At 55.1% G+C, this 24,688-nt stretch overlaps 1 protein-coding gene across 1 annotated transcript in view; it reads left to right on the top strand.

The window, feature by feature from the left end:
* The window catches only part of PLXNA2 (plexin A2), a 143,923-nt gene that overhangs the window by 96,692 nt on the left and 22,543 nt on the right, over nt 1-24,688 (top strand). Inside the window, exons 10-19 of the mRNA XM_066204136.1 lie at nt 3,253-3,453; nt 5,116-5,212; nt 5,819-6,015; nt 13,004-13,155; nt 17,678-17,795; nt 18,259-18,395; nt 21,315-21,482; nt 21,992-22,085; nt 23,229-23,468; nt 24,085-24,228. Of these exons, the coding sequence (XP_066060233.1) occupies nt 3,253-3,453; nt 5,116-5,212; nt 5,819-6,015; nt 13,004-13,155; nt 17,678-17,795; nt 18,259-18,395; nt 21,315-21,482; nt 21,992-22,085; nt 23,229-23,468; nt 24,085-24,228 (1,548 nt within the window). The remainder of the gene's footprint in view (nt 1-3,252; nt 3,454-5,115; nt 5,213-5,818; nt 6,016-13,003; nt 13,156-17,677; nt 17,796-18,258; nt 18,396-21,314; nt 21,483-21,991; nt 22,086-23,228; nt 23,469-24,084; nt 24,229-24,688) is intronic.

Genomic DNA, 24,688 nt, shown 5'->3' on the forward strand with positions numbered 1-24,688 from the left:
TGGCTGTGCAGGGATTTGGGGTGCAGGGATGTGGCTGTGCAGAGATTTGGGTGCAGGGACAAGGGTTTTCTGGGATTTAGGGTGCAGGGATGTTGCTGTGCAGGGATTTGGGGTGCAGGGATGTGGGTTTTCAGGGATTTGGGGTGTAGGGATGTGGCTGTGCAGGGATTTGGGGGTGCACATCATTGCAGCAGCAATTAAAAAAAACAAATAGGATAAAGAGAAGCCCTGAGAGCTGAGCACTGAGGCTGGAAATGGCTCACAGGGGCTCCACAGGACGTGCAGGCTCTGAGCTCTGACCCAAACCCTCCCCAGGCCCGGCAGCTCCACTCGCTCAGCTGGGAAATTCAGCAGTGACTGCCCGCAGCAGTGCGGCTCCCCGCGAGCAGCCTGGGTTTTCCCGACTCCGGCATCTTCCTAGGGATGTCTCCATCCCAAAATGTGGATCCCTTGTTAGTGTGATCACTGCAGCTGTCAGCCAGCACAGCGGGGCTTCTGCTTGGGCTGCGCCTGCCTCGCTTTCCCCACAATCCCAATGTGACGTTTTCCTTCCACTGCAACCAAAGGAATGGGAAGGAAAAAAAAACCAAAAATCCATTTTGTCCCATTCGTCTCTAATGATGGCAGAACAAATTCAGCTGCCAGCATTTTCAGCACCAGAGAGCAGGTCTGGGGATGGGAGTCCTCTCCCTGCCTTTCCTTAGCAGTCGCCTCACGGACGGAGCTGGCCGAGAAGGATAATGGTCCATAACATATTCATTACTTTCAGCACTGTGCACTGAAGTTCTCCCACTGGTGATGCAAGTGGAGATTTTATTTTTTTTTTGGTTTGTTTTCAGTCCTAATGGGGTAAAGGATTCTGTGGCTCCAGGTTGCTTTTCCTTCCAACCCACGGGCACCTCTCAGGAGCGGAGCCAATGTCTGCTCCTGGTGTTCAGTGGGACTTGGAGGTGAAATGCAAAACCTTAAATGCAGGCAGGTGTTGGGTGGAAGGTGGCACGGGAGAGGAATGTGCAGAGTCAGCTTGGAAGAGCTGCATGGAAAATGCTGCGGATCCAGGGAGTTTGCTGGGGGTGAGCTGGGGGTGGATCCATGGCCCCGGGGTCAGTGGGAAGCAGGGAATGCCATTCCCCTCCAGCCTGTGAACCCACTCCACTGCAGCAAAGGGCTTCCCTTCCCTCCCCAGCACAGCTGACGGAGTCTGAAATCACCCTTGGCTGTTAATCCGTGAAAGTCCCTGTTAGAAATAAAATAAAATATATATACGGAAAAGTGCCACTAAAAAGGTTTATGAGGCTGCAGTTTAAGTTAGTGGCTCCTCCAGACCGGGAGAGCATCTGTTTCTCATTTACAGCTGGCTTGAGCCAGTGGTGAAACAACTTCCCCTGGGCCTGGCTGGGAGCTGGAGGGGGAGGCTGGCTCGGGGACGGGGATTTTCCCCCTGGACACGCTGTCCTGGTGGGATCCTGGGCAGACTGGCGCTCCTGGCATTGCCATCAGCATCTTCCCTTCATCCCCAGGCTGGGGCAAAGGGCTCGGGATGCCAGTCTGGGATTTGACAGGACGTGTTTGTTCTAAGTTCCTGCTTTAGTCCGGGATTAATCACTCAGTGTCAGGTGCTTACAGGTACTTAGGTACCTCGTTCCATTAGATCAAAGCAAATTAGAGCTGAGCAGAATGTAAATACAGCTGATGGTCAGAGCCTTTGTCTCAGCGTGCTGCAGTTCCTGGGGTAGGAATGGAAGAAAAATTGTGTTTCCCAGTGTGCTGTGCAGAGATAATGTTTGGGATGTTGGGATCTCACCGGAGGGATGCCACACAGTTACCAGGAGCTGATAAGTCGGGGGTTTTTTGTGGTCCATCTCAGGGTTTCATTCAGACATTCGGTTTGTGCTTGGGTGAGCTGGAGATCTGCTCTGCTGTGCGATGGTGTTTCACAGAGTCACAGATGGTTTGGGTTGGAAGGGATCGTAAAAATCACCTCATTCCTCCCCCTGCTGCGGGCAAGGGACACCTTCCACTACCCCAGATTGCTCCAAGCTGGCCTTGGACACTTCCAGGGATGGATTTTAAGGTCCCTTCCCACCCAAACCGTTCTGGGGTTGGAGATAGAAGGGGCAGCTCAGGTCGGCTGCTTTGCCCACCCAGCTGGCAGAGGATCCCACCCAGGCACTCCCCAGCCCAGAAAACACTGCCAGCCCCAGCACAGGAGCTGGGTGGGCGATCCAGGACGGCAGAGCTGGTGGAGCTGCAGAGGGGGGAGAGCAGATAGAGCGGAACTTAATGTCACCTCAGAAATTAATGGCACCTCGGCCTAATTTTACTGAGATGAAGCAGAGCGGAGCAGTGCCCGGTGCTGAGAGGGAGGCACATCCTGGGCTGATCCGTCTCCCTGCACAGCACCAGGGGTCTGAGAGGTGAAATGGGATTAGGAGAAGCCCCTGTGGCTGGAGCAGCCCGTCCCCTCCCGGAGCAGGGGCTGGAGCAGCTGATAAGGGGCTCAGCTCCTCGGGAGGGCACAGCAGGAGCTGCTGGCTCCTCAGATAAAACCCGTGGGAAGCTCAGAGCGGGGAGGACACCTTGGATTGATCCCCAGAGGGAGTGTGGTGTCCCTCCTTGAGCAGCTGCAGCCAGGACATCAGTGCCAGCCCCAGGGCACAGGGGGTTCTGTGTCCCTGCATGTCACCTGTCACCGCAGCTGGGCTGGGCAGTGACAGGTCCTGGGCACTGGGGACATGCTGGGACATCAGCCCAGACCTGGCCACACCTGCAGCTCCTCTGAGGCCTTATCTGACTTAAAAACACAGGCCAGACCAACTGAAGGGAATAAAAAGCAGCTTTATTTATTGAAGGGCCTTCAGGTACATTTCGGGCAGACAAAGCCCCCAAGGGGCTACACCCAAAAATGGATGATGGATCACGGGTTTGCACACTTTGATACGTTTGGTCCCTTTGCATATTGGGGGTTAATCTTCCAATTACAGCTTCAGGTAATGAATTAATTTACCCCAAATTTGCTGCCCCCCAACTCACTTTTGTTTAAATTTCTCAGGGCCTGAGGCAGTGAGGTGTCCTTGGTTCCCAGGCCTGGAGAGGAACTGTTGTGTCAAAATGAGAGAACAGCAGCTAACACTGTGTGTGGAGTTTGGAGTTACACACAAAAGAACTGCAGGATTACAAAGAGATGGAAAATAGATAAAATCCTAAAGCATCACCACACCCCACCCATAACCTCCTCTCCTCGCCCCCCAGGACTGCCCGCAGCTGTTCCCCACGGAGGAGATCCTGATCCCGGTGGGAGAGGTGAAGCCCATCACGCTCAAGGCGCGGAACCTGCCGCAGCCCCAGTCGGGCCAGAGGGGCTACGAGTGCGTGCTCAGCATCCAGGGCATCATCCACAGGGTGCCGGCGCTGCGCTTCAACAGCTCCAGCGTGCAGTGCCAGAACAGCTCGGTGAGAGCCCCGGGGGCTGGCGGCTCCAAACAGCCGCGGGGAGGGTGGAAAAGCCCCAGATCCTCAACCCCAGGTGGGAGAATGCCCGGCAGGGGTTTGGGCAGGTGATGCCTTTACCTGGAGTGCTGCGGTGGGGGGTCAGCCGGGGGAAGGGGAGGAGGAGGAGGGAATTCAGGAGGTGTTAAGGCGGGTTAATTCACACGCGGGGAGATAAGGAGAATCACAGAGCCCTTATCGGGGAGCTGTCAAATCCCAGGTCACGGTGGCTGGGTGAACAGAGCAGCGATGGAGAGCTGGGAGGGAGAAACTGCCGGGGGAGAGAGCGGAGCACGGCGGGGAGAGGGGAATCACCTTAGGGACAGGAGAATCACCCGGGTGATGCTGCCCCAGGAGCAGGACAGGACAATCCCCTCCCCAGGACAGGGCTCAGCCTCACTGCAGTCCCCGGGGCACCCCAAAGTCACCCTGGTGGGCACCTGGGGCTGCCAAAAAAAGGGCAAATGCAGGCAAGCCCCAACCCCAACCCAAATCTGGGTGTCCTGTGTCCCTTCACAGGTGAGCAGGGACAAGCGTGGTCCTTCCTCTGCTCACCACATGCTGGGAAAGGGCTCTGGGCAAACAGGGCACAGCCAGTTTGTTTTAGGGCAGCAAAACAGGGTCCACTCGAATATTCAGCGCAGATGGTCTTAAATTGTTAATGAAGTTTTGAATTTTTAAAAGTTTTGCTGGGTATTTATACATCGCCGGCCGTCTCTGGGCCTCGCAGCTTGGTGGATAATAAATGTATTAATAGTACATAGTACTTTTCCCATCCAGAGTGATTTATAAGCATCAGAGAAGCACTTTTATTGCTGTTGGGCTGGCAGGAAGTGGCAGGGGGAGGATGTGAGGGCCGTTCTGGACTCACAGCTGCTTGCTCCGCAGCAGCTCAGTAAAACCCGGGCAGGGTGAACCAGTGCAGTCAAACGTGGGTTAAAAACTGCACAGCTCCTGCCCAGGGACAGGCAGAGCAGCCTGCCCTGCTTTAATCACCATTCCCTCAGCCCAGAGAGGCTCACTCACCTTTCAAAGCCTTTTTAGCAGCTCTTGGTCGACCTAAAGAGAGCAGCAGAGTGAGGCCTGGGCAGTGCTGGGTGTGCTGATGGGAATTTCAGCCGTCACTGGGAATTCAGCCTCACTCAGCCACGGCCCCAGGATGTCCACAGGAAGGGGAATAATTCAAGCCAGTGCTGTCCTAGAGCAGGCTGAGACAGTGGCTGGGGCTCTGCACCATCCCTTTTTGCTCGGCTGTTTCCTGTTCCACCTGCAGTGGGATTTTTGGAGCTCCCAGTCACAAACTGGGCAAGAAGCAGCCTGAGGGCAGCAGTCCCAGGCTGGTTAACTGGGGGGGCTGTGTTGGGAAACCAGAGACTGAGCGACGAGAGCAACCGCTGCGAGTGGATTAATTAATCTGTTACCTCTCACAAGGACTAGATCTGATTTAATTATCTCTTCCTGGTGAGGAGAAGGGACTCAAACCCTGGAGATGAAGTGTAAAAATGCGGTGTCTCAGTCACCAGCAGATGTTTTCAAGCCAAGAATAAAGATGGTTTCTCTCAAGAAACCCTCTTTGCCTGTGAGTGCTGTCTCCCCAAGCATTTCATTCTGGCTCTGACCCTGCAGTACCTTTATGATGGGATGGACATCAGCAACTTGGCGGTGGACTTTGCCGTGGTCTGGAACGGGAACTTTGTCATCGACAACCCGGAGAACCTGAAAGGTAAAATCTGCTTGAACTGGCCTCAGGTCAGGGGTGGTGGGGGCTGGAGAGGGGCAGAGATGTCGTGACCCCTGAGGGTCACCCTGAGGAGGAGAGCAGCTCCCTGCAGTGTTGGTGCTGCTCTCTGAGCCCTGGTTTTGGAATCCACCTGTGCAGGGGCAGCTGCGGCTTGGGGAGCCAGAGCTGAGCTCGTGCTGTGGTGGGCAAGTCCAGGGGTGGATGTATCCTGAGGGAATCCCTCAATCCCAGCTGTACCCCAAGGCAATACCCCAATCCCAGATGTGTCCTGAGGGAATTTCCCAGTCCCATCTGCACCCCTAGGGAATCTCCCCAGTCCCAGCTGCACCCTAAGGGAATCCCCGAGTTGCAGCTGTACCCCAAGGGAATAAAGATCTCATTCTAAGATGTACCACAAGTGAATCCCCCAATCCCATCTGCACCCCAAGGGAATCTCCCCAATCCCAGGTGTACCCCAGGGGAATCCCCCAATCCCATCTGCACCCCAAGAGAATCCCCCACTCCCAGCTGTGTCCCGAGGGAATCCCCCACTCCCAGCTGCACCCCAAGGGAATCCCTCCCGCTGACGTGTCCCCCCTCTGCCCGCAGTTCACCTGTACAAGTGCGCGGCGCAGCGGGAGAGCTGCGGGCTGTGCCTCAAGGCCGACCCCAAGTTCGAGTGCGGCTGGTGCAGCGGCGAGGGCCGGTGCTCGCTGCGGCCCCACTGCGGCTCCGCGGGCTCGGCGCAGCCCTGGCTGCACTGGGCCGGACACAACGTCAAGTGCTCCAACCCGCGCATCACCGAGGTGAGCCCGCGGCCCCGGGAACCGTGGAGCCTGGGTCCGACCCGGAATGACAAAATCTTCCCTGAGAGAGAGAGAGAGTCTGGCTGGGGACAGCCTTTTAGGGGTCTGGGTGGTCCTTTAGCCGCGGGGCAGCCTCGGAAAGGTGCAGCCAGGGGCTGCAAGTGATCAGCTCGTAGAGCAGTGATTTCAGCTCTCAGCAGTGATTTCAGCTCTTAGAGCAGTGATTTCAGCTCTCAGCAGTGATTTCAGCTCTTAGAGCAGTGATTTCAGCTCTCAGCAGTGATTTCAGCTCTTAGAGCAGTGATTTCAGCTCTCAGCAGTGATTTCAGCTCTTAGAGCAGTGATTTCAGCTCTCAGCAGTGATTTCAGCTCGTAGAGCAGTGATTTCAGCTCTCAGCAGTGATTTCAGCTCTTAGAGCAGTGATTTCAGCTCTCAGCAGTGATTTCAGCTCTTAGAGCAGTGATGTCAGTTCTCAGCAGTAATTTCAGCTCTTAGAGCAGTGATTTCAGCTCTCAGCAGTGATTTCAGCTCTTAGAGCAGTGGTTTCAGCTCTCAGCAGTGATTTCAGCTCGTAGAGCAGTGATGTCAGTTCTCAGCAGTAATTTCTGCTCTCAGCAGTGATTTTTTTATAGATATAATATATAATATTATATGAAAATCTTAAGTCTAAGTTTTTCCCCCTGTTTATTCAAAATAATCCCACAACCCCAGTGCCATCACTCAATTTTGGAACCCTGTTCCACGGTCTCAAGTCAAATGCGGTGTTTCCTTGAGGGCCAGTGCCTTTTAGCACAGAAATCCCGAAATTTTGAGCTTTCAGAATTCCAACACAGCATTTTCTGGGACAGCACTGGCACCTGGCCAGGTGTGCAGGCGCGGCCCCAGGGGCAGCTGGCACAGCCAGCCGTGCCACCCACGCTGGGGTGACCGCCACAGACTGCTGAGGGAATGCTAATTAAACCAGGGAGCTAATTAGTCTGGAGTTGGCGCTGCTGGTATTTCTGTTCAGCCCACTGAGGGATGCAAAATGTGTCCCAGGAGCATTTTTACTGGTGAAGCTGCGCTCGCTCTGTTAACGCCGCTATGAGGAGTGACACTCCTCTCAGGTGGGAATGAAGGAAGGTTTGGGTTGTCAGGTAATTAAATCCCAAAAAAAACCCCTCCCTTGCCCTGGGTGTGTATCCACACTGCAGGAGGTGTAACACGGCAGGATCAGAGTTGTCTGTTGCACCAATGCTGGCGGCAGGGCTGCTCAGCACCCAAAACCTGCCAGCTGAATCAGAACCTGAGTGAGTGTGGAAGTCTCCTCTTAAATTAAATTAGTTCCTACCCTGGTTTAACTGACCTGGCTCAGATCCCGTGGGAGGGAGGCATCGACCCCCTTTTATGGGGGAGAGGAGGAAGCGCAGAGGCTGCTGCTGGGCTGGGGCTGGGTGGGGCTGGCAGGAGAACGCTGCTGCTGAGGAGGGTCCATCCATCCTCAGGGACGTTTCGGTATTTCTGCCTCAGGCCTTCTGCCCGGCAGTGGTACACCTTTGCTGTGCAGGTGTTTCTCTTGTGCAGGTGTTTCTCTTGTGCAGGTGTTTCTCTTGTGAAGGTGTTTCTCTTGTGAAGGTTTTTCTTCGATGCAGGTTTTTCTCTTCTGCAGGTGTTTCTCTTGTGAAGGTGTTTCTCTTGTACAGGTGTTTCTCTGAGGCAGGTTTCTCTCTTGTGCAGGTTTTTCTGTGATGCAGGTGTTTCTCTGAGGCAGGTGTTTCTCCTGTGCAGTGTTTTGTACAGGGCAGAGTGGAGCTGCTGGGAGGTGGCTGTGCAGGGCTGGGAAGGCATTAAAGAGGGTTGGAAGCCTGTCCTTTCCCTGCTCTCTTTGTTTTCCAACTCCCAGCTGTCCTGCCAGGAGATAAAATGATCCTTCAAGGCTTCCCTGGATATTCCCCCTGCCCTGCCACTGGGCAGAACCCAAACCTTTCCTGCCCCAGTGCTGTTCTGCTGCACAGGGTTATGCTGCAAGGAGCTAAACAGCCTCCACTGAAATTTCCTTCCCCGTAAGCCATGCAGAAAAGTTGTCAAGTCCAAGAAATCTTGGAATTATTTATCTGCCCCTCCTTGAGCTGGGCAGAGAAGGGGAGAAACGCTGTGCTCCAGCCACCAAGTGACTTGCATGTGAGCAGTGCCAGGCTGGCTCTGGCAGCTGGCTGCAGGCAGGGCACTGCCACCGAGTGTTTTATCACTGTCCAACTTGAAAGCAATACTTTTGGGCTCTGTCCAAGGAGAAAAGAGCAGAGCTCTGCTGTTACAGATTTCTTGACTCCGTCCCCAGGTCTGTGTCTCAGCCTGCGGAGGAGACTGTGAGACCTTCCCAGTTTTTGTTGGTCCTTTCCCAACATCCGAGTTTTCTCAGGGTTTTGGGTGCCATTCTGCAATGCCCAGAGCTGCAGAGCTGGACAGCTGGGGGACACCCTGCCCTGCTGGGGCTGACCTGGCCCTGGCAGGTCCAGAGCTGGCACTGGTGACACGTCCCCCATCCCCTGAGCACCAGCAGGGACAGGACTGGGGAGCAGGGTTTGCTCTCATGCTGGAGCTCACATGGCAGCCTGGATTACCCGGGGTAAAAGAGCCTTTAATAGGAGCTGGTTTCCACTCCTGCTGCTTCGTCTGGCCAGGTTCACTCTTTGTGCCAAGCCTGAGGTCAAGGGCCTGGCTCCCAGGCGCCAGTGCCTTTGGGGGATGCATAAATAAGAAGGGATTGTTTGTTAATAGTTCTAAAAGTAAATGAGCAGTGGGGTATTTGCAGTCCTTCCACTGAGTGAGAGGCCCAGCCCTCGCCAGCAATGTCCCCTGAGCAGCTTCAAACTTCCACCCGGGCTGTGGCCTTAGCAATAAATAAATAAAAATCAGTTTTCTGCGGAACAAGCGGCGCTCTGATCTCCTATTCATTTATTTGCAGGCCTCATTAATATAACATCAGCGCAACAAAACAGCTGAAGGGGGGCCAGTGTCAGGCTGAATAATGGAGTTGCTCTGCTGAGATAACAATTAGGCTCTGAATGTGCCATCAGCTGAGGCAGAGACAAGGAGGGATCATGCCGGGATGACAATGCTCATGTGCCGCTTCCCCGCTGGGCTCATCAGCTGGGATCCAGGGCTTAGAGCAGCGGCAGAAAAAAGCACAAAGAGGATGATGAAGGTGGATGTGGTTTGGGGAGGGGGCTGTGCCGTTGGTTGGGCGCACCCGAACAGATGCCGGGGGGTTGCTGTGCGGGGCTGGTGGTTTCTTTCCCTGGCAGCTCCCGGCCGGCCCCGGCTCCAGCCCTCCCTGGCTCCTCGCTGGCTTCTTCTGCAGGCAAAATGTTGCTTCACGTCAGAAACGCTGAGAGGTTCAAGCAGCAAGACATGACACTGAGAACATTTATCCCTCGCTGTTGGAGCCCTGTCTTCTGCAGGCTGCGTGGGGGAAGAGTTTTAGCACTGGGCTGGGGCTCCTGCATCCCTGGGATCCCTTGGAATCCAACCTTGGGGACTCCTTGGATTTCAACCTTGGGGGTCCCTTGAATCCCAGCCTTGGGGATCCCTTTAATTCCAGCCTTGTGGACCTCTTGGATTCCAGCCCTGGGGATCCCCTGGATCCCAGCCTTGGGGGTTCCTACCTTGGTTCCAGGTAAAAAGCACCAATAAGAGAAGTGCTCCGGAGCATCTGCAAGCCCTCCCTGATCAAGGACAGGGTGTGAGGGTGACCGAGCTCTGGCCACCCCCCTCATCCCCGTACCCAGCCCATTTTAGGAATAACACAGCCCTGCACACCTGACCAATTCTTCCCAGCATTAGTACAGGGGCTGGGATTTGTCTCCTGCAGTGGGGAGAGCTGACCTGCTCAGGGTAATTCTGCCTCCCACACCCCGCTCAGATCTCAGTGACTTTCAACCTGCTTCAGTTTAGCAAACAACCTGAAAAAACCTTCCAGCAGAGGTGCAGATTCCTAAACAGCAGATGTCCAACTCGTGGCAGTGGCCTGGCTCTTCCTCAGCTGCCCTTTGCAGGTCCTTTTCATCCTCCACAGAGCTCTAAGTGAAAAGCCGGCCTAGTGAAGTGATTTTCTTGAAATTGGGGAATATTTCTTGCTAATCCTGTCTGTCTCACATCGGGAATCTGGACTGGCAGCGCTGCAGCCTGGGCAGCCCTCAGCACAGCCCAGCTGGGATTAAGGCAGACCGTGGCCTGGCTGTGCTGGAGGTGCCTCCTCCTCACCCAACGAGGAGCCCAGGGATGCTGCTCCGAGGGTCCCCAGCTCTGGGTGCACGGGGACCTTTAAGACTTATCTTCTTTCTGCGATTTTGACTGAATCTCTCCAGCTGTAATTAATTGAATGCATCTGTTCTAACCCTGGGGCTGCTTTATGGCACAGTTACTTCAAAACTGTTCAATTAGTGGCCACTAAAATCTAGGTCGAGTGGAGCTCCATATTGGGGATTTTCCAGGTCAGGACATTTTTAAAATACAGCATCAGCTCGGCTTTGTTCGGGGAGGCCGCCTGGCCCCGCTGCTTCTGCTCAGGTCAGGAAATGGCAAGCGGTGACTTTTTTTTTTGAGCACTGATGAGACAACGAGTGGAGTAAGTGCTCCAGTAAATGCATTTTAACATCATCCAGAGCTGCAAAGGACAGTTGTAACTGTCAGCCGAGTTCAGGTGATTTCCCAGGCAGTGATGTAAACACCACCAGGCCTCCAGGACTCGGTGTAACACAATCCAGCTCGGGTTTGTAGTGGGTTTGTGGGCACGTCGAGCTTCCCCGAGCTAAATGATACAAGACAGGCCGTGGTGTGAGTTACAGGGAACAGCAGCACAACAGGCAGTGCGTGGGGAATAAATTAAAAACCTCCACCAGGCAGCGGAGGGGAGAGGGAGGTGGGAAATAAAGGATGTGGGGGAAGGAGGGGGTGGCTTGGTGGCTCTGGCGGGTGCGTGGAGTTGGAGTAACCTCAGCATGTGTAGCCAAAAACGGGACAGAATGACCAGGGAGGGGATGGAGACGGAACAGGCAGCCCAGGGAAGGGATGGGGATGGAACAGGCAGCCCAGGGAGGGGATGGAGATGGAACAGGCAGCCCAGGGAAGGGATGGAGATGGAACAGGCAGCCCAGGGAAGGGACGGAGATGGAACAGGCAGCCCAGGGAAGGGATGGAGATGGAACAGGCAGCCCAGGGAAGGGACGGAGATGGAACAGGCAGCCCAGGGAAGGGATGGAGATGGAACAGGCAGCCCAGGGAGGGGACGGAGATGGAACAGGCAGCCCAGGGAATGGACGGAGATGGAACAGGCAGCCCAGGGAGGGGATGGGGATGGAACAGGCAGCCCAGGGAGGGGATGGAGATGGAACAGGCAGCCCAGGGAGGGGACGGAGATGGAACAGGCAGCCCAGGGAGGGGACGGAGATGGAACAGGCAGCCCAGGGAATGGACGGAGATGGAACAGGCAGCCCAGGGAAGGGATGGAGATGGAACAGGCAGCCCAGGGAGGGGACGGAGATGGAACAGGCAGCCCAGGGAGGGGACGGAGATGGAACAGGCAGCCCAGGGAGGGGATGGGGATGGAACAGGCAGCCCAGGGAGGGGATGGGGATGGAACAGGCAGCCCAGGGAGGGGATGGAGTCACCCTGGCAGAGTTCAAAAACCAAGTGGATGTGGCCACCAGTTTAGTGGGGATGGTGGGATTCCATCTTGAAGATCTTTTTGGAGATGCCTCGGGGAACTGGGAGCCACAGAAGTGGTGGGGACAGGGGTGTCCCACGGAGCCTGCAGTGGCGCAGGTCACTGGGATGTGGTGTCCTGGTGTTTGGCCACCTTCCTCACCCCTGAGGAGGTGGAAAAAACCAACCATCCATCTGGGAACAGCCAGGAAAAGGTTCTGAAGAGCCCAAGTTTGGTTTTTTTTTGCCAAAGACAAGGGTGGAACAAAGAAGCGTAAACAAGATTTATCCATTAAATTAATTAAATTGCATTATTATGGATTGTGTTTATTTATTAATAACAGCTGCAGCACCGGGAAGATTAGAAACTCACCCAAGAGCAACAACAGAGCGGTGGCAGATTCAGGATGAGTGTCTGAGAGTCCTGGGTCCAAATTTTGTGACCATGCATTATTAAAATTTATACTCCTAATTGAAGAGGAGATTGTCCTTAATGCAAGTCCGGGGAAGCAGGGATGATTATGGCTGAGGCAGGCTATAAACAGGCAGCTTGAAAGCACACACCTCACCCTTTAACATTTTTAAGCCATTTGAGGTGCCAAGTCACTAATAAAATGTGACATTAATATTCAGAGAACAGCCAAGGCAGGAGGTAAAGTTCTCCCAAGCACCAGGCTGCTTCTGGAAGGTGACTTACCCTGTTCTGGGTGGGGAAGGTAGGAGCCAGGTTTATCCTTCTGCAGGGATTTCTGGGGAATGGCTCTGCCCACTCCTCTTGGCCGGCTCAGGGACCTTGGAGTCCTCTCTTGGAGCATGGCATGGACGGATTTCAGCATCCTTGGGCTCCTCCAGGACAGCCAGAAGAGCCCTGAGGGGCTGGCCCTGGCTGGTTGGGCAGCAGGAGGAGGCTGCAGCACTGAGAAATTGTGGCCCGAGAAATCGAGAGGAGGAATTTAAACAGTCCTTGGAGAAAGGAAAACAATCCTTGCGAGTGTTGTTTGTCTCCCTGTTGTTTACCTGCAAGGAATGATTGAGGGGTGCTGTTCCTGACTGTCCCATGATGGTGATGTGTTGGTTTGCTGTCCAATGAAGTTCTCCTCCATCAGAACTGTCTATAAAGAAGGGTTTCAAAGAGTAAAGATGGCTCTCGCTCGCTAATAAGCCTGAGAGCCTGTGTGTCATTTCTACCGCCGTTCCTAATCAGTGACACACTCCCAGCACAAGAGTTTCCGAACCAGGGGTGGGGCTGGAGAACGGGCGTGGTGGGGCTGTCACCTCACCCTCCTGTGTTCTGTCTCCCTGCAGATCCTGACGGTGTCGGGGCCCCCCGAAGGAGGGACCAGGGTGACCATCCGTGGTGTGAACCTGGGCCTGGACTTCTCGGAGATCGCCCAGGGCGTGCAGGTGGCCGGGGTGCAGTGCACGCCCCTGCCCGAGCACTACGTGGTGGCCGAGCAGTGAGTGTCCCCTCGTGTCCCCACCGCAACTCCCTGGGGCTGGGCACCCCTCCCTGACCTCCAGCCAATGCTCAGGAGGCCAAAAACTCCCCCAGAGCCTGGGCACCTGCGGGAAGGGCTGGAAGTGGGCATGGGATGGGATTCCTGCACATTCCCGCACATTCCCACACGCTGGACTCTCTCTGCAGGGGTTAAAGCAGCCCTCTAAGCTTCCATTAAATGTTCTGTTTCCATCCACGCCGCGGGTTCCTGCTTGGCTAAGCACCTTTGCTGATGAGCAGCACCTCGCTGCTGCTGCTGCTGCTGCTGCTGCTGCTGCAGCCCAGCTCCCGGCGCTCCCCATCCCACTTGGAATTCCGCCGGCGCCGCCGGCTGCACGCAGCCATTTGTTAGGCGGGCGAGGCGCTGACAGCCCCGTAATCCGAGTGGGGCCTCCACTGGAGTCAATTCATTTGTTTCACTAAGAAAAATGTCAGGCCCAAATTAGAAAATAAGGCGTTGGAAGAGGGGACGGCGAATAAACCCCACACGGCCTGACACCCACTCCTCTCCTGCCCCACGGGGCTGTGCTAGGGGAGCCCAGGTGCTGAGAGGGTGTTTGGGGTGCTGAGAGAATGTTTGGGGTGCTGAGAGAGTGTTTGGGGTGCTGAGAGGGTGTTTGGGGTGCTGAGAGAGTGTTTGGGATGATGAGAGGGTGTTTGGGGTGCTGAGAGAGTGTTTGGGATGATGAGAGGGTGTTTGGGGTGCTGAGAGAGTGTTTGGGATGATGAGAGGGTGTTTGGGGTGCTGAGAGAGTGTTTGGGATGATGAGAGGGTGTTTGGGGTGCTGAGAGAGTGTTTGGGATGATGAGAGGGTGTTTGGGGTGCTGAGAGAGTGTTTGGGATGATGAGAGGGTGTTTGGGGTGCTGAGAGAGTGTTTGGGATGATGAGAGGGTGTTTGGGGTGCTGAGAGAGTGTTTGGGATGATGAGAGGGTGTTTGGGGTGATGAGAGAGTGTTTGGGATGATGAGAGGGTGTTTGGGGTGCTGAGAGAGTGTTTGGGATGATGAGAGGGTGTTTGGGGTGATGAGAGAGTGTTTGGGATGATGAGAGGGTGTTTGGGGTGCTGAGAGAGTGTTTGGGATGATGAGAGGGTGTTTGGGGTGATGAGAGAGTGTTTGGGATGATGAGAGGGTGTTTGGGGTGATGAGAGAGTGTTTGGGATGATGAGAGAGTGTTTGGGGTGCTGAGGGGGTGTTTGGGATGATGAGAGGATGTACAGGGTGAGGAGAGGGTCTTTGGGGTGCTGGGAGGGTGTTTGGGGACATTTGTGCTGGGTGGGACAGGAGAAATGGGTGATGTCCTCCCTTGGGTTGTGTCATCTCCTGCTGAGGACCAGGCTGGTGTCCTGTGAGTGTGTCCTGTGAGTGTGGAGGTGGCCACCATCCCATGGTTGACACCAGCAGCACAGACCTGCCCCAGCTTGGGGAGCAGCTGAAAGGAGATTTCCTCTGCTGGGAAATGCCTTTGGTGGCTCCCACTCAGACCCAGCAGCGCAAGGACCTGGCGCCAGCACCATCTCTTGGGTTTTGTCCGTTCCTTGTGTTTCTTTCCCCATCCCCAAGGCGGAAGGGGCGTTGCTGACTCCTCTGGAGCAGTGCAGAGTGCCAGGGAATCTGGGATCTGGGATCGAGGGCGCTTGGGGCTGCTGCAGGGGTGGCACCAATACCCCGTCACTGCGAGCCCGTTGGGGCTGTTCTGCTGAACAGCGCTTTGTTATATTTTATTTTTTCAAATAAAGGATGGGAGATTATGAAATTGTCCCCCTTTGATGGTATGAAACCCTGATTTTATAATCATGACTCTAATTACGGCTCTTGAGCTTTCCAAGTTTGTTAACATCATTAAAACATTTACCCTGGGCAGATAACAGCGAGCGTTAGCATGAGAGCTGCCTTTTAAAGATGAATGCAGATAAAAGGACCCTCTTAAGGGTTCTGTGGGCAGACTGAATTCCAAGGCTGTAATGACTCTGCCATATGCTCCAGCCCCGCAATCTATCAGCCAGCAATTAGGTTAATGTTGGTGAAAGGGCCACTTAGCCCGGCAATCAGCACCCCACAGCTCTGCCGGATGCATCGCTTTGTAACAAGGTACCTGCTGGGGGCTTGGCTCCGAGCGGGGCTGGGGACCAGGTGTCCCCGGTCACTTGTGCCCTGTCCTGCACCCATCCGTGCCCGGGCAGCGCCGCCGCTGCTGCTTTGCCGGCAGAGTTGAGTATTTGGTGTTTCCTTTGAGTATTTGGTGTTTCCTTTGAGTATTTGGTGTTTCCTTTGAGTATTTGGTGTTCCCTTTGAGTATTTGGTGTTTCCTTTGAGTATTTGGCATTTCCTTTGAGTATTTGGCATTTCCTTTGAGTATTTGGTGTTTCCTTTGAGTATTTGGCATTTCCTTTGAGTATTTGGAGTTTCCTTTGAGTATTTGGTGTTTCCTTTGAGTATTTGGCATTTCCTTTGAGTATTTGGTGTTCCCTTTGAGTATTTGGTGTTTCCTTTGAGTATTTGGCATTTCCTTTGAGTATTTGGTGTTTCCTTTGAGTATTTGGCGTTTCCTTTGAGTATTTGGTGTTTCCTTTGTGTATTTGGTGTTCCCTTTGAGTATTTGGTGTTCCCTTTGAGTATTTGGCGTTTCCTTTGAGTATTTGGTGTTCCCTTGTGGCAGAGAGAGAACCTCCCCTCCCTCCTGCTGCCCGTGGGGTGACAGGAATCACTTCCCAGGCTTTGCTTGCCATGGCCCCAAGCTCCGAGCCCGCAGGAGGAGGAGGATGGATGAGGGAGAGGTGAAGGAATAACAGGCACAGGCAGCGTCTGGCTGAGAGGCAGAGCGAGGAGCACGTGGCAGAGGAAGGCTCAGAGCCGAGACGCTTCAATCCGCGCTCTCCGAAGGCAGCGTCTCTCCAGGCAGCCCCTTTTGATGTGCAGGGATGAGGACGTGCACGTTCCAGCGCTTTAGCAGCTTGTGTGTATTTCGGCAGCCCTCCTGGCATCACCTGGGCACAGCCAGCCGCCGCTTCTTTTTTTTCCTTCAGTCTCTGTGGTTTTATTTTATTTTTTATTTGCAGTGAATTTAACGCTGCTGAAGGCAGCCAGAACGCTGCCTCCTCAAATTGGGGCCTTTTATGTCTTTGTGTGTGAGAGGCAGAGCAGTGAGGAGTGAGGTTCTCCTTCAGCCTCAGCGGGCAGAGGCTGCTCTGGCTCTTCTCTGGTCCCACTCTCGGAGTCAGATCCCCACGGATCTCCTCATGGGTGGAGCTGCACCTCCTGCCTCAGGCAGGGTACTCCTACCTCCAGCTTTCCATCCCTGAGGCAAATTCCCCATCCTCAGGTCTCCAATAATCCTGAGGCGAGTCATTCCCACTCTCAGATTTCCAGGCTGGGGCCGGTTCCTCCCACCCTCAGCTCCCAGTGCCCGCGGGGCTGCTCTTGAATTTATCTTGCCAGCCCTGCTGTGGGAGCGAGCAGCATCCAGGTCCATCTGGAGAGCCCTGCCAGCTGATGCCCCTCGGAAAACCTCCCCCAAACCTGCTGGCATGACTGGCATCCGCTTGATCCCATCCCCAGCTGGTGTCACACATCCCCCATGCCCTGGGATTTGGGGGTTATTCATCCACACTGATCAGTTGTGGTTAACTCCAGCAGCTCTCCCTGGCCCTGCAGCTTTGCCCTGGAGTTTCGGGGTTATTTTATCCACAGTGATCAGTTTTTAACCCCAGCAGCTCTCCCTGGCCCTGCAGCTTTGCCCTGGGAATTTGGGGTTATTTTATCCACAGTGATCAGTTTTTAACCCCAGCAGCTCTCCCTGGCCCTGCAGCTTTGCCCTGGGAATTTGGGGTTATTTTATCCACAGTGATCAGTTTTTAACCCCAGCAGCTCTCCCTGGCCCTGCAGCTTTGCCCTGGGAATTTGGGGTTATTTTATCCACAGTGATCAGTTTTTAACCCCAGCAGCTCTCCCCGGGCCTGCAGCTCTCCCAGCCCCAGGATGTGCCCACGGGGCTGAGGTGGACCACACCAGGAGCACGGGGACAAGCTCCTGTGACCACCACGAGTGTGTTTGTGGCAGCCAGCCCTGTCCCCCGGCAGAAGCTGCTCTCCAGGGCTGTCTCTATCATCCCCCAGCAGGTTCCTCCCGTTTTGATTAACTGGGAGTCTGCAGTGTGAGCTGTTCCCTTAATGAACTCATCTGTTACTCTGAGGACTTCGCACTCACTTTGCTACTGGCTAATATATTGCCATTAGTGCTCTGCTTTGCTCTGGAGTTTACAGCTTGTAATAATTATGTCTAATTTTGATTTTTTTTCCTTTAAATTACTACACGGGGTAAAAATAGACTCAGTAATTAACTTCTTCCAAAGAGGCAGATATCAAAGTTAAAGAGGAGGGGCAGGGGGGAGCGAGAAAGGAGAAATAAAGGCAGAGTGGAGCTGTGCAGGGCACTGCTGGCACCTCCTGTCAAAGCTTCCCTGCGGCATTTCTGCTTCCAGGATCGTCTGTGAAATGGGGCAGGCACTTCCAGGGATCAGCTCCGGCCCAGTGCTCCTGTGCATCGGAGAGTGCAAGCCCGAGTTCACGGCCAAGTCGGCGCAGCAGTACATGTTCGTGGTGAGTGTCCTGCTGGGAGCAGCACGTGTGGCCCGGGGGCTGAGCCTGGCACGGGGAGGGGGTTCAGCTCCTGAAGGCAATCCTGGAATTGCCCCTCTTTTTTTTCTCTCTCTTTTTTTTTTTTTTTTCTTTTTTTCTGGGGTTTTCCCCCTGGTGTTGCGCCAGGATTTTTGGTGGCCCAGTCAACAAGCCCGGCCTGCAGGGTGGAGAGCTGACCCTGTGGATAAACCGGGGCTCCCACAGCGTTTGGGTGCAGCTTCACACCCCAAAATAATGATTCTGGAATCATAGATTGGATTGGGTTGGGAGGCACCCTCAAAGGGCCATTCCCACCCCTGCCATGGGCAGGGACACCTTCCACTCTCCCAGATTGCTCCAGCCTGGGCTGGGACACTCAGGGGTGTCCTCTGCTGTCACAGGCACCCACAGCAGCAGCACTGAGCTTCTCCTTTCCCTCCTGCAGACCCCAGCTGTGAGTTTCCTGAGCCCCAGCCGTGGCCCTGAGTCGGGAGGGACCCTGGTGACCATCTCTGGCCACTACCTGGGGGCTGGCAGCCGCGTGTCCGTGCTCCTGGGAAACCAGACCTGCGAATTCCACGGGTAAGAGACCAGCACAGGCTCCTGCAGCACCTCCTGCTCCTGTCCCAGCATAGATCTGCTGGAGCTGAACTTGCAAAAATCCATCTGGGAGCCCCTAAGGCTCCAATTCCCTCTTTTATTGCATTAAACCATCTCTTCTCTTTTATTGTGATGGAGGCCTGCATGGCAAGGGAGGGATTCATCGGTGTCAGCGCCGTTCACGATTTCATTTTAATGCTGTTCCAGTGGTAACTGCCCTGAAAATCACAGTGAAACACCACTGTGATGGAAATATGCTTATACTGGTCATCAGTACCTGCCCCCAGCCTGGCTGCTCTGAAGAAAATTGAACATTTATGAGAAATAACTCCTTTCTCTTTTCACAGACCTGCATTGCTTTTATTGCAGCCACTGCTGCGGGTGCTCGACCTCCAAAAAATGGTGTGGGGTCCTCAGGGCAGAGCAAGGCCAGGGTCTGCTCACACCTCCTGCTGAGGAACTCGCTCAGCCATCAATCTCTGATAGGATTTCGATGGCAAATTTGCTTTTTACCTAGCAGTGTAAACACAGGGTTGACATTTGCAGGGTTTAATGGGTTTTCCTGGGGCTTAGTTAAAGAAGAGACGTGTGGTTTACATCTGTGTGCATCAGTACACAGCCCTGCCCAGGCAGGGGGCACAGCCCGGGTGGCAGCCTGGTATCCAAAGGGATTCTGCCTCCCAGATCCTCACTCAGGCTGCCCAGGAGGAGCTGAGGAAGTTTCTGGGAAAGCAAAGATCCCTGGAGGTGAATTTCTCATCCAAAAGCCCCAGAGGTTGTTGGATGTGGGAGCTGTGGGAGCTCGGGCGTGGGAGCACTTGGGGTTATCAGCAGTGCTTGTTCTGGATCCATCCTGGGATGGTGCTCAGGGCATTCCAGGACCTTCCAGCACAGCTCAGTCCCCCAGGTGTTGAGCAGTGTAGCCAACCCATCAATATTTCCTGCCACATCCAAAACAAAGATGCCAGATTCTCCCTCAGGTGGACACAGGGAACAGCATTACCACCAGAAGTGTAGGATCAGCCCTGGAACATCATCCCTTAAATACCTGGTCCTGTTCAGGCAACCTGCAGCTGCTGACCTGCAAAAGCTGGAGGAGCTTTGGGTTCCCTGGGTGCTGGGATGACAGCAGGGAGCAGAAACTTGAGCGAGGGGAGAGCAGTGGCTGAGCAGCCCCGTCCCTCACGTGGGGCCACGCTGTGCACTCGGTTTGCCTCGGACCGTTCCGAGGCAATGAACTCCAATTGTGCTCCGGGCTGTGGGGGAGCCTGATGAGATGAAGCAGCTCCTAATGAGATTCCCTCTAATTACAGCTTCCCCCATTCTCCCCTCTCTGATCGGAGGAGTGGGTAGATTCACCATGACGACATAATAATAGCACGGAAAGCTAATTAGCTGATGCCAGGGAGCCGGGAGCTGCTCTGCCAGCAGCCCTGCGTCACTCCCAGCTCGTGGCAGAGCCGGGCAGGCACGGCGGGGTCTGGGGTGGGCAGCAGAGCAGAGCAGGGAGGGCAGCAGCAGGGCAGGAAGCCCCCCAGGCTGCACAGAACCCCTCTGAGACTCAGCACAGGGACTGCAGAGTCCCACTGCTCACACAGGGAAACCTTTGTGGCTAAACTGAACCGAGTGGGTGTGATAAAACCGAGTGAGGATAGGAAAAGGGAAAGGAGCAGGGTGCAGGTGTTACTGCATCAACAGAAATGGTCCAGGACGATTGGTTTGAGGTGTTTCAGGGGATTTTGTGTCCCCTCAGCCATGAGGGGTGGAAGTGCCGAGGTGTGAGCTGGGGACATTGTGGGACTTGCTGTTCCACGCCCTCCTAAATGCCCAGGCCCCTTAGAGAGGGCAGGGGTGTGTAAGGAGCCCGGAAAGGGAGCACACATTGTCCCCCTGCCAGGCACAGACCCAGAGCTGTGCTGGGAGCGGAGCTCCACTCGAGCCTCAGTCACTCAGACACCTCCACAAGCCCCTGAGGATGGTGAGGATGCTGAAGGTTGCCCATGGTGAGGATGCTGAAGGTTGCCCATGGTGAGGATGATGAAGGTTGCCCAGTCAGGAGTGCCAGGTTTTGATTGAAGTACCAGACTGGCAGTGAGGTGCTGCAGACCTGCCTGCCCTCTCCCCTGGGAGAACCCAAAACTAAAGTGGCCACAGAAAGAACACTGACTTTCCAGCGAGCCGGGGACAGGTTTGGGCAGGAAGGACATCCACAGGAGGCCGTGCAGGAACACTGGCCTGCCAGGGATGTCCAAGGAGCCGAGTGGTTCCTCCCAGCTCCGTTCTGGATGCTCAGATCTCATTCCCCTTCTCCGTCCCCCCACCCACCGGCGCCTTTGTGCTCTGACAGTGCCTCGCTGCCTCGACCTTCTCTGGGGCCCTGGTGGCAGCAGATGGTCCCGTTGTGTCCGGGCAGGCAGCACCGAGCCGAGGTCACCCCGCTCTGCCGGGGACACAAAGCCCAAGGCAGCGGCGCCCTGGCCCTGCCCAGGCAGGGGCTGCACATTGTGCCGCTCACAAGAGCCTCGTGTGTGCACCGGGCTGGGGAGGGAAAGAATTTGGCTTTTCACAGAGCTGCTGCATCCCGTTTGAAAAGGCAGCCATCTGTTTTCACACGCCCAGCAGAAGGCAGCGGGTTCAGGGGGATGCGGGAGCTGCAGCTTGGCACAAAGGGGGATTTCAGGGATTTCAGGGAGGCTGCGCTGCTCTCGCGGTGGGCACAGCTCGGTGCAGAGCTCCCTGCCCTTCCCTCCACGCCAAACCCTCCTCAGGAGCTCCCCAGGTACCAGTCTGGGGCTGGCTGATGGCTCAGCCCTTTCCTGAGCTGCCCCAGGAGGGGACAAAGGCCGTTTCCTGCCCCTGCACCACCACCCCATTAACGCTCCCCGTTTCCCTCCTGTGCAGGCGATCCATGAACGAGATCGTTTGTGTGTCGGCACCCTCAGCCCACGGCCTGGGGGCTGTTCAGGTCTCTGTCAGCGTGGACAGGGCTCAGCTGGAGAGGACTTTGCTGTTCGAGTACATCGATGACCCCAAGGTGCAGCACATCGAGCCCGAGTGGAGCATCGCCAGGTAACAGCTCCTCCTTGGCTCTGCCCTGCTCTGGGGCTCCTCAGCACACACCCAGGCCAAAAAGGGGCTGTTTGCAAATGCACATCCCTGAGTGGGTCAGGGCTGGGCATTTCTGGGGTTTGCATTTACCACAGCTCAGGCCTGGGGTCAGCGGAGCGGTTGTGTCCAGCCAGGCAGCCACAGCAGACCCTGCACAGAGAGTTTGGGGGCACAGCCAAAGGCCAGGTCAGCCCCTCTGCTGCAGGAGGGAACCACAACTGCTCATGAAAGGCTCCTTCTCGTGGTCCTGGAATGCAACAAAACCAGCAGCCACCAGGAAAGGAAAAAGCTGATGTTAATCACAGTGTGGGGAACAGGGTGGCTGCTGCTGTCACATCACGGGGACAGTGCTGAAAACCCCGGGCTGTGCTCATCCTCTCAGGCCTCACCCCACTGGCACCTTGTCTGTGGAGCCCAGGCTGCGAGCACAGCCCAGCCCACTGACCAGGCCTCTCCTGGCTTTCCCACAGCGGACACACGCCCCTGACTGTCACTGGCACCAACCTGGACGTGATCCAGGAGCCCCGGATCCGCGTCAAGTACAACGGGAAGGAGTTTGTCAACGTGAGTAGGGGCTGGGAGCATCGTCCTGCAGCGCCCTGGGTGGGGGTACTGCTGCCAGGGCTGCCTGCCTGGGCAGCTTTGCCGCGGCAAAAGCTTCTCTGGGGGAATTGCCTGCACTCCCCCAAACTGGGGGCACCGGGAGGAGGGAATTTGGCACACAAAAATGGGAAATTACCTCCTTCCCCTGTCTGTGTCCTTTCAGTCCATGAGTGAGAAGCTGAGATGAACCCCCAGCTAAAAATGGGGACTAAGGGAGGTTCTTGTGTGTGCTCCAAGTAAGAGTTGTACCTCCAGGACTTCAGAAATTATTCTGGTCAAGTCAAACTGAAATATGTTGTTTCTATGCAGTGATCTTTGTGACTGAGTCTGTATTATCTTGGAAAGGGCAAATCACTTAGCGGTCCTTTCCTATTCCTTTTCTCCCCCTCAAGACCTTTTTCATCTGAGCTCTTTTTAAAAAGACATCTAATTTTGTTGCTAGCACTTGTGGTTACAGCGCTACAAAAATAATTCTGAAGACACAAAATGGAGCGAAATTAAATCTTTTCACTCATGGAGGGAGGCCAAATGGTTGGGTTCTTGCTGCTTTACAAGACAAGGGCCCCATAAATCAGTGATTTCCCTGCTTGGAGGGCTGGAGGAGCTGTGGGTGTCCTCAGCCCAGCATGAGATGACCTTCATGTTCCCTCCTGCCCACCAGTGCCACGTGATCCGTCCCCTTCCCTGGCTGGCATTTGGGAATGGCCTCGAATCAGCCCTTTGCAGCAGGGAGCAGGTATTCCCCGTGGGTCTGCTTCAGAGCTGGAGAGGAGGAAAGTGGAAAGAAACGGGGAAAAAATAAATTAAAAGAAGAACGAGCTGCTGTGTGAGACTTTAGCTCCACCGAAACACGGCTCATCTTGGGCTCACCCTCCATCTCTACCCCAGTGCCTTGGTGCTGGCTGGAGGAGAACAAATCACCCCAAACCATGGAGTCTGTGAGGTTGGAAAAGACCTCTAAGATCATGGAGCACCAAGCCTGGATTAAATATTCCCAGCTGAGCATGAACCCACCACGCTCCCCAGCCATCAGAGCCTCACAGCCCAGCTCAGGGCAGAGTGTTTGTCCCCTGCCGTGTCTCTGACAGCCCCTCCTGCCCGCAGGTGTGCAAGGTGGTGAACGCCACGGCCCTGGCCTGCCTGGCCCCGCCGCTGAGCCCCGAGTACCGGCCGGGGCTGGACACCGTGGAGCGGCCGGACGAGTTCGGCTTCATCTTCAACAACGTCCAGTCCCTGCTGGTCTACAACGACACCAAGTTCATCTACTACCCCAACCCCACGTTCGAAATGCTGAGCTCCAGCGGGGTGCTGGAGCAGAAGCCGGGCTCTCCCATCATCCTGAAGGTAAGGCTGACCTGGAACAGAGACTGGACCGAGCTGGGGAATAAAGTCGGTGTTTATTGAAAGGCCTCCAGGATCCACCCTGGGCAGGACAGGACCTGACCAGGGCTACACCCAGGGTGGACCAAGAATAGTCACAAAAATGGCTGCCTGGTTACGAGATCTTATATTTTTGTAAGCTTTGGTCCATTTGCGTGTTGGGGTTTAATTGTCCCATTACAGCTCCAGGTTATGAAGTCCCATCCTCCTTGTTTTCTCCCTCCAGCCCACCCTTGTTTGTGCTTCTGGGCCTGAAAGTTGTCCTTGGTGTGCAGCAGGAAAAGGATTTGTGTCCCTGCTGTGTGCAGAGCTGAGTGACACTGACTGTGAGCTCAGAACTGCAGCCCTGGGCAGCACAGAATCTGCAAATATGAAAACTAAAGCTTAAGGCATCATAAGGAGAGGGTCACTCAGCCCGTGGGGAGGTCACAAAACCCGGGAGGGAGGGAGGGAGGGAGGGAGGGATGGAGGGAGGGAGTTTATCCCCGATAACCCCAAAGCACAGCCCCGTTGTTTGCTCGAGCTGGGAGCTGGAGGAACGTGCTGCATCTTTGCCGGTGTTGTGTCCCCGTGTCCCCAGGGCAGGAACCTGTGCCCGCCCGCCCCGGGAGGAGCCAAGCTCAACTACACGGTGCTGATCGGGGAGACGCCCTGCGCCGTCACCGTGTCCGAGACGCAGCTGCTGTGCGAGCCCCCCACCCTCACCGGGCAGCACAAAGTGATGGTGAGGGGCCACCTGTCCCGTCAGCGTCCCCTTTCCCACTCCTCCCCTCCCTACCCTTCCCCTCCTTCTCCAACTCCCTGACTCGCTTGGGTGCACAATCCCCAGGGGGATTTTCGATTTTATGGGTGTCTAATTGGAAGTTTAAAATATTGATGTGGATTAGCACGGAGAGACTTTGTCCTTCCCTGAGAGTCACTCCCTTCTAGAAGGAAAAATGCCCTTCAGAGCCTTCCAGAAGGAACAAATCTTCCTGGCAGTGCCTTTGGCACTGGGTGCCATCCTTCCTCTGGATGAAGTTGAGACCATTCCCAGTGTTCTCCCTCCTGGAGGGGTTTAATCAGCCCACGGAGAACAGACCTGACCTGCCAAGAGCATGGAAAGGTTTTCCCTTTCCCGAAGCAGGAGCCAGGAACATCTGAGCACTGGAGAGGTTGGATCAACACCCTCATCCAGGAGAGCA

This window comes from Chamaea fasciata, unplaced genomic scaffold (assembly GCF_029207755.1).
Source record: "Chamaea fasciata isolate MVZ Bird 193981 ecotype frontalis unplaced genomic scaffold, bChaFas1.0.hap1 SCAF_25, whole genome shotgun sequence".
Taxonomy (NCBI): Eukaryota; Metazoa; Chordata; class Aves; order Passeriformes; family Sylviidae; genus Chamaea; species Chamaea fasciata.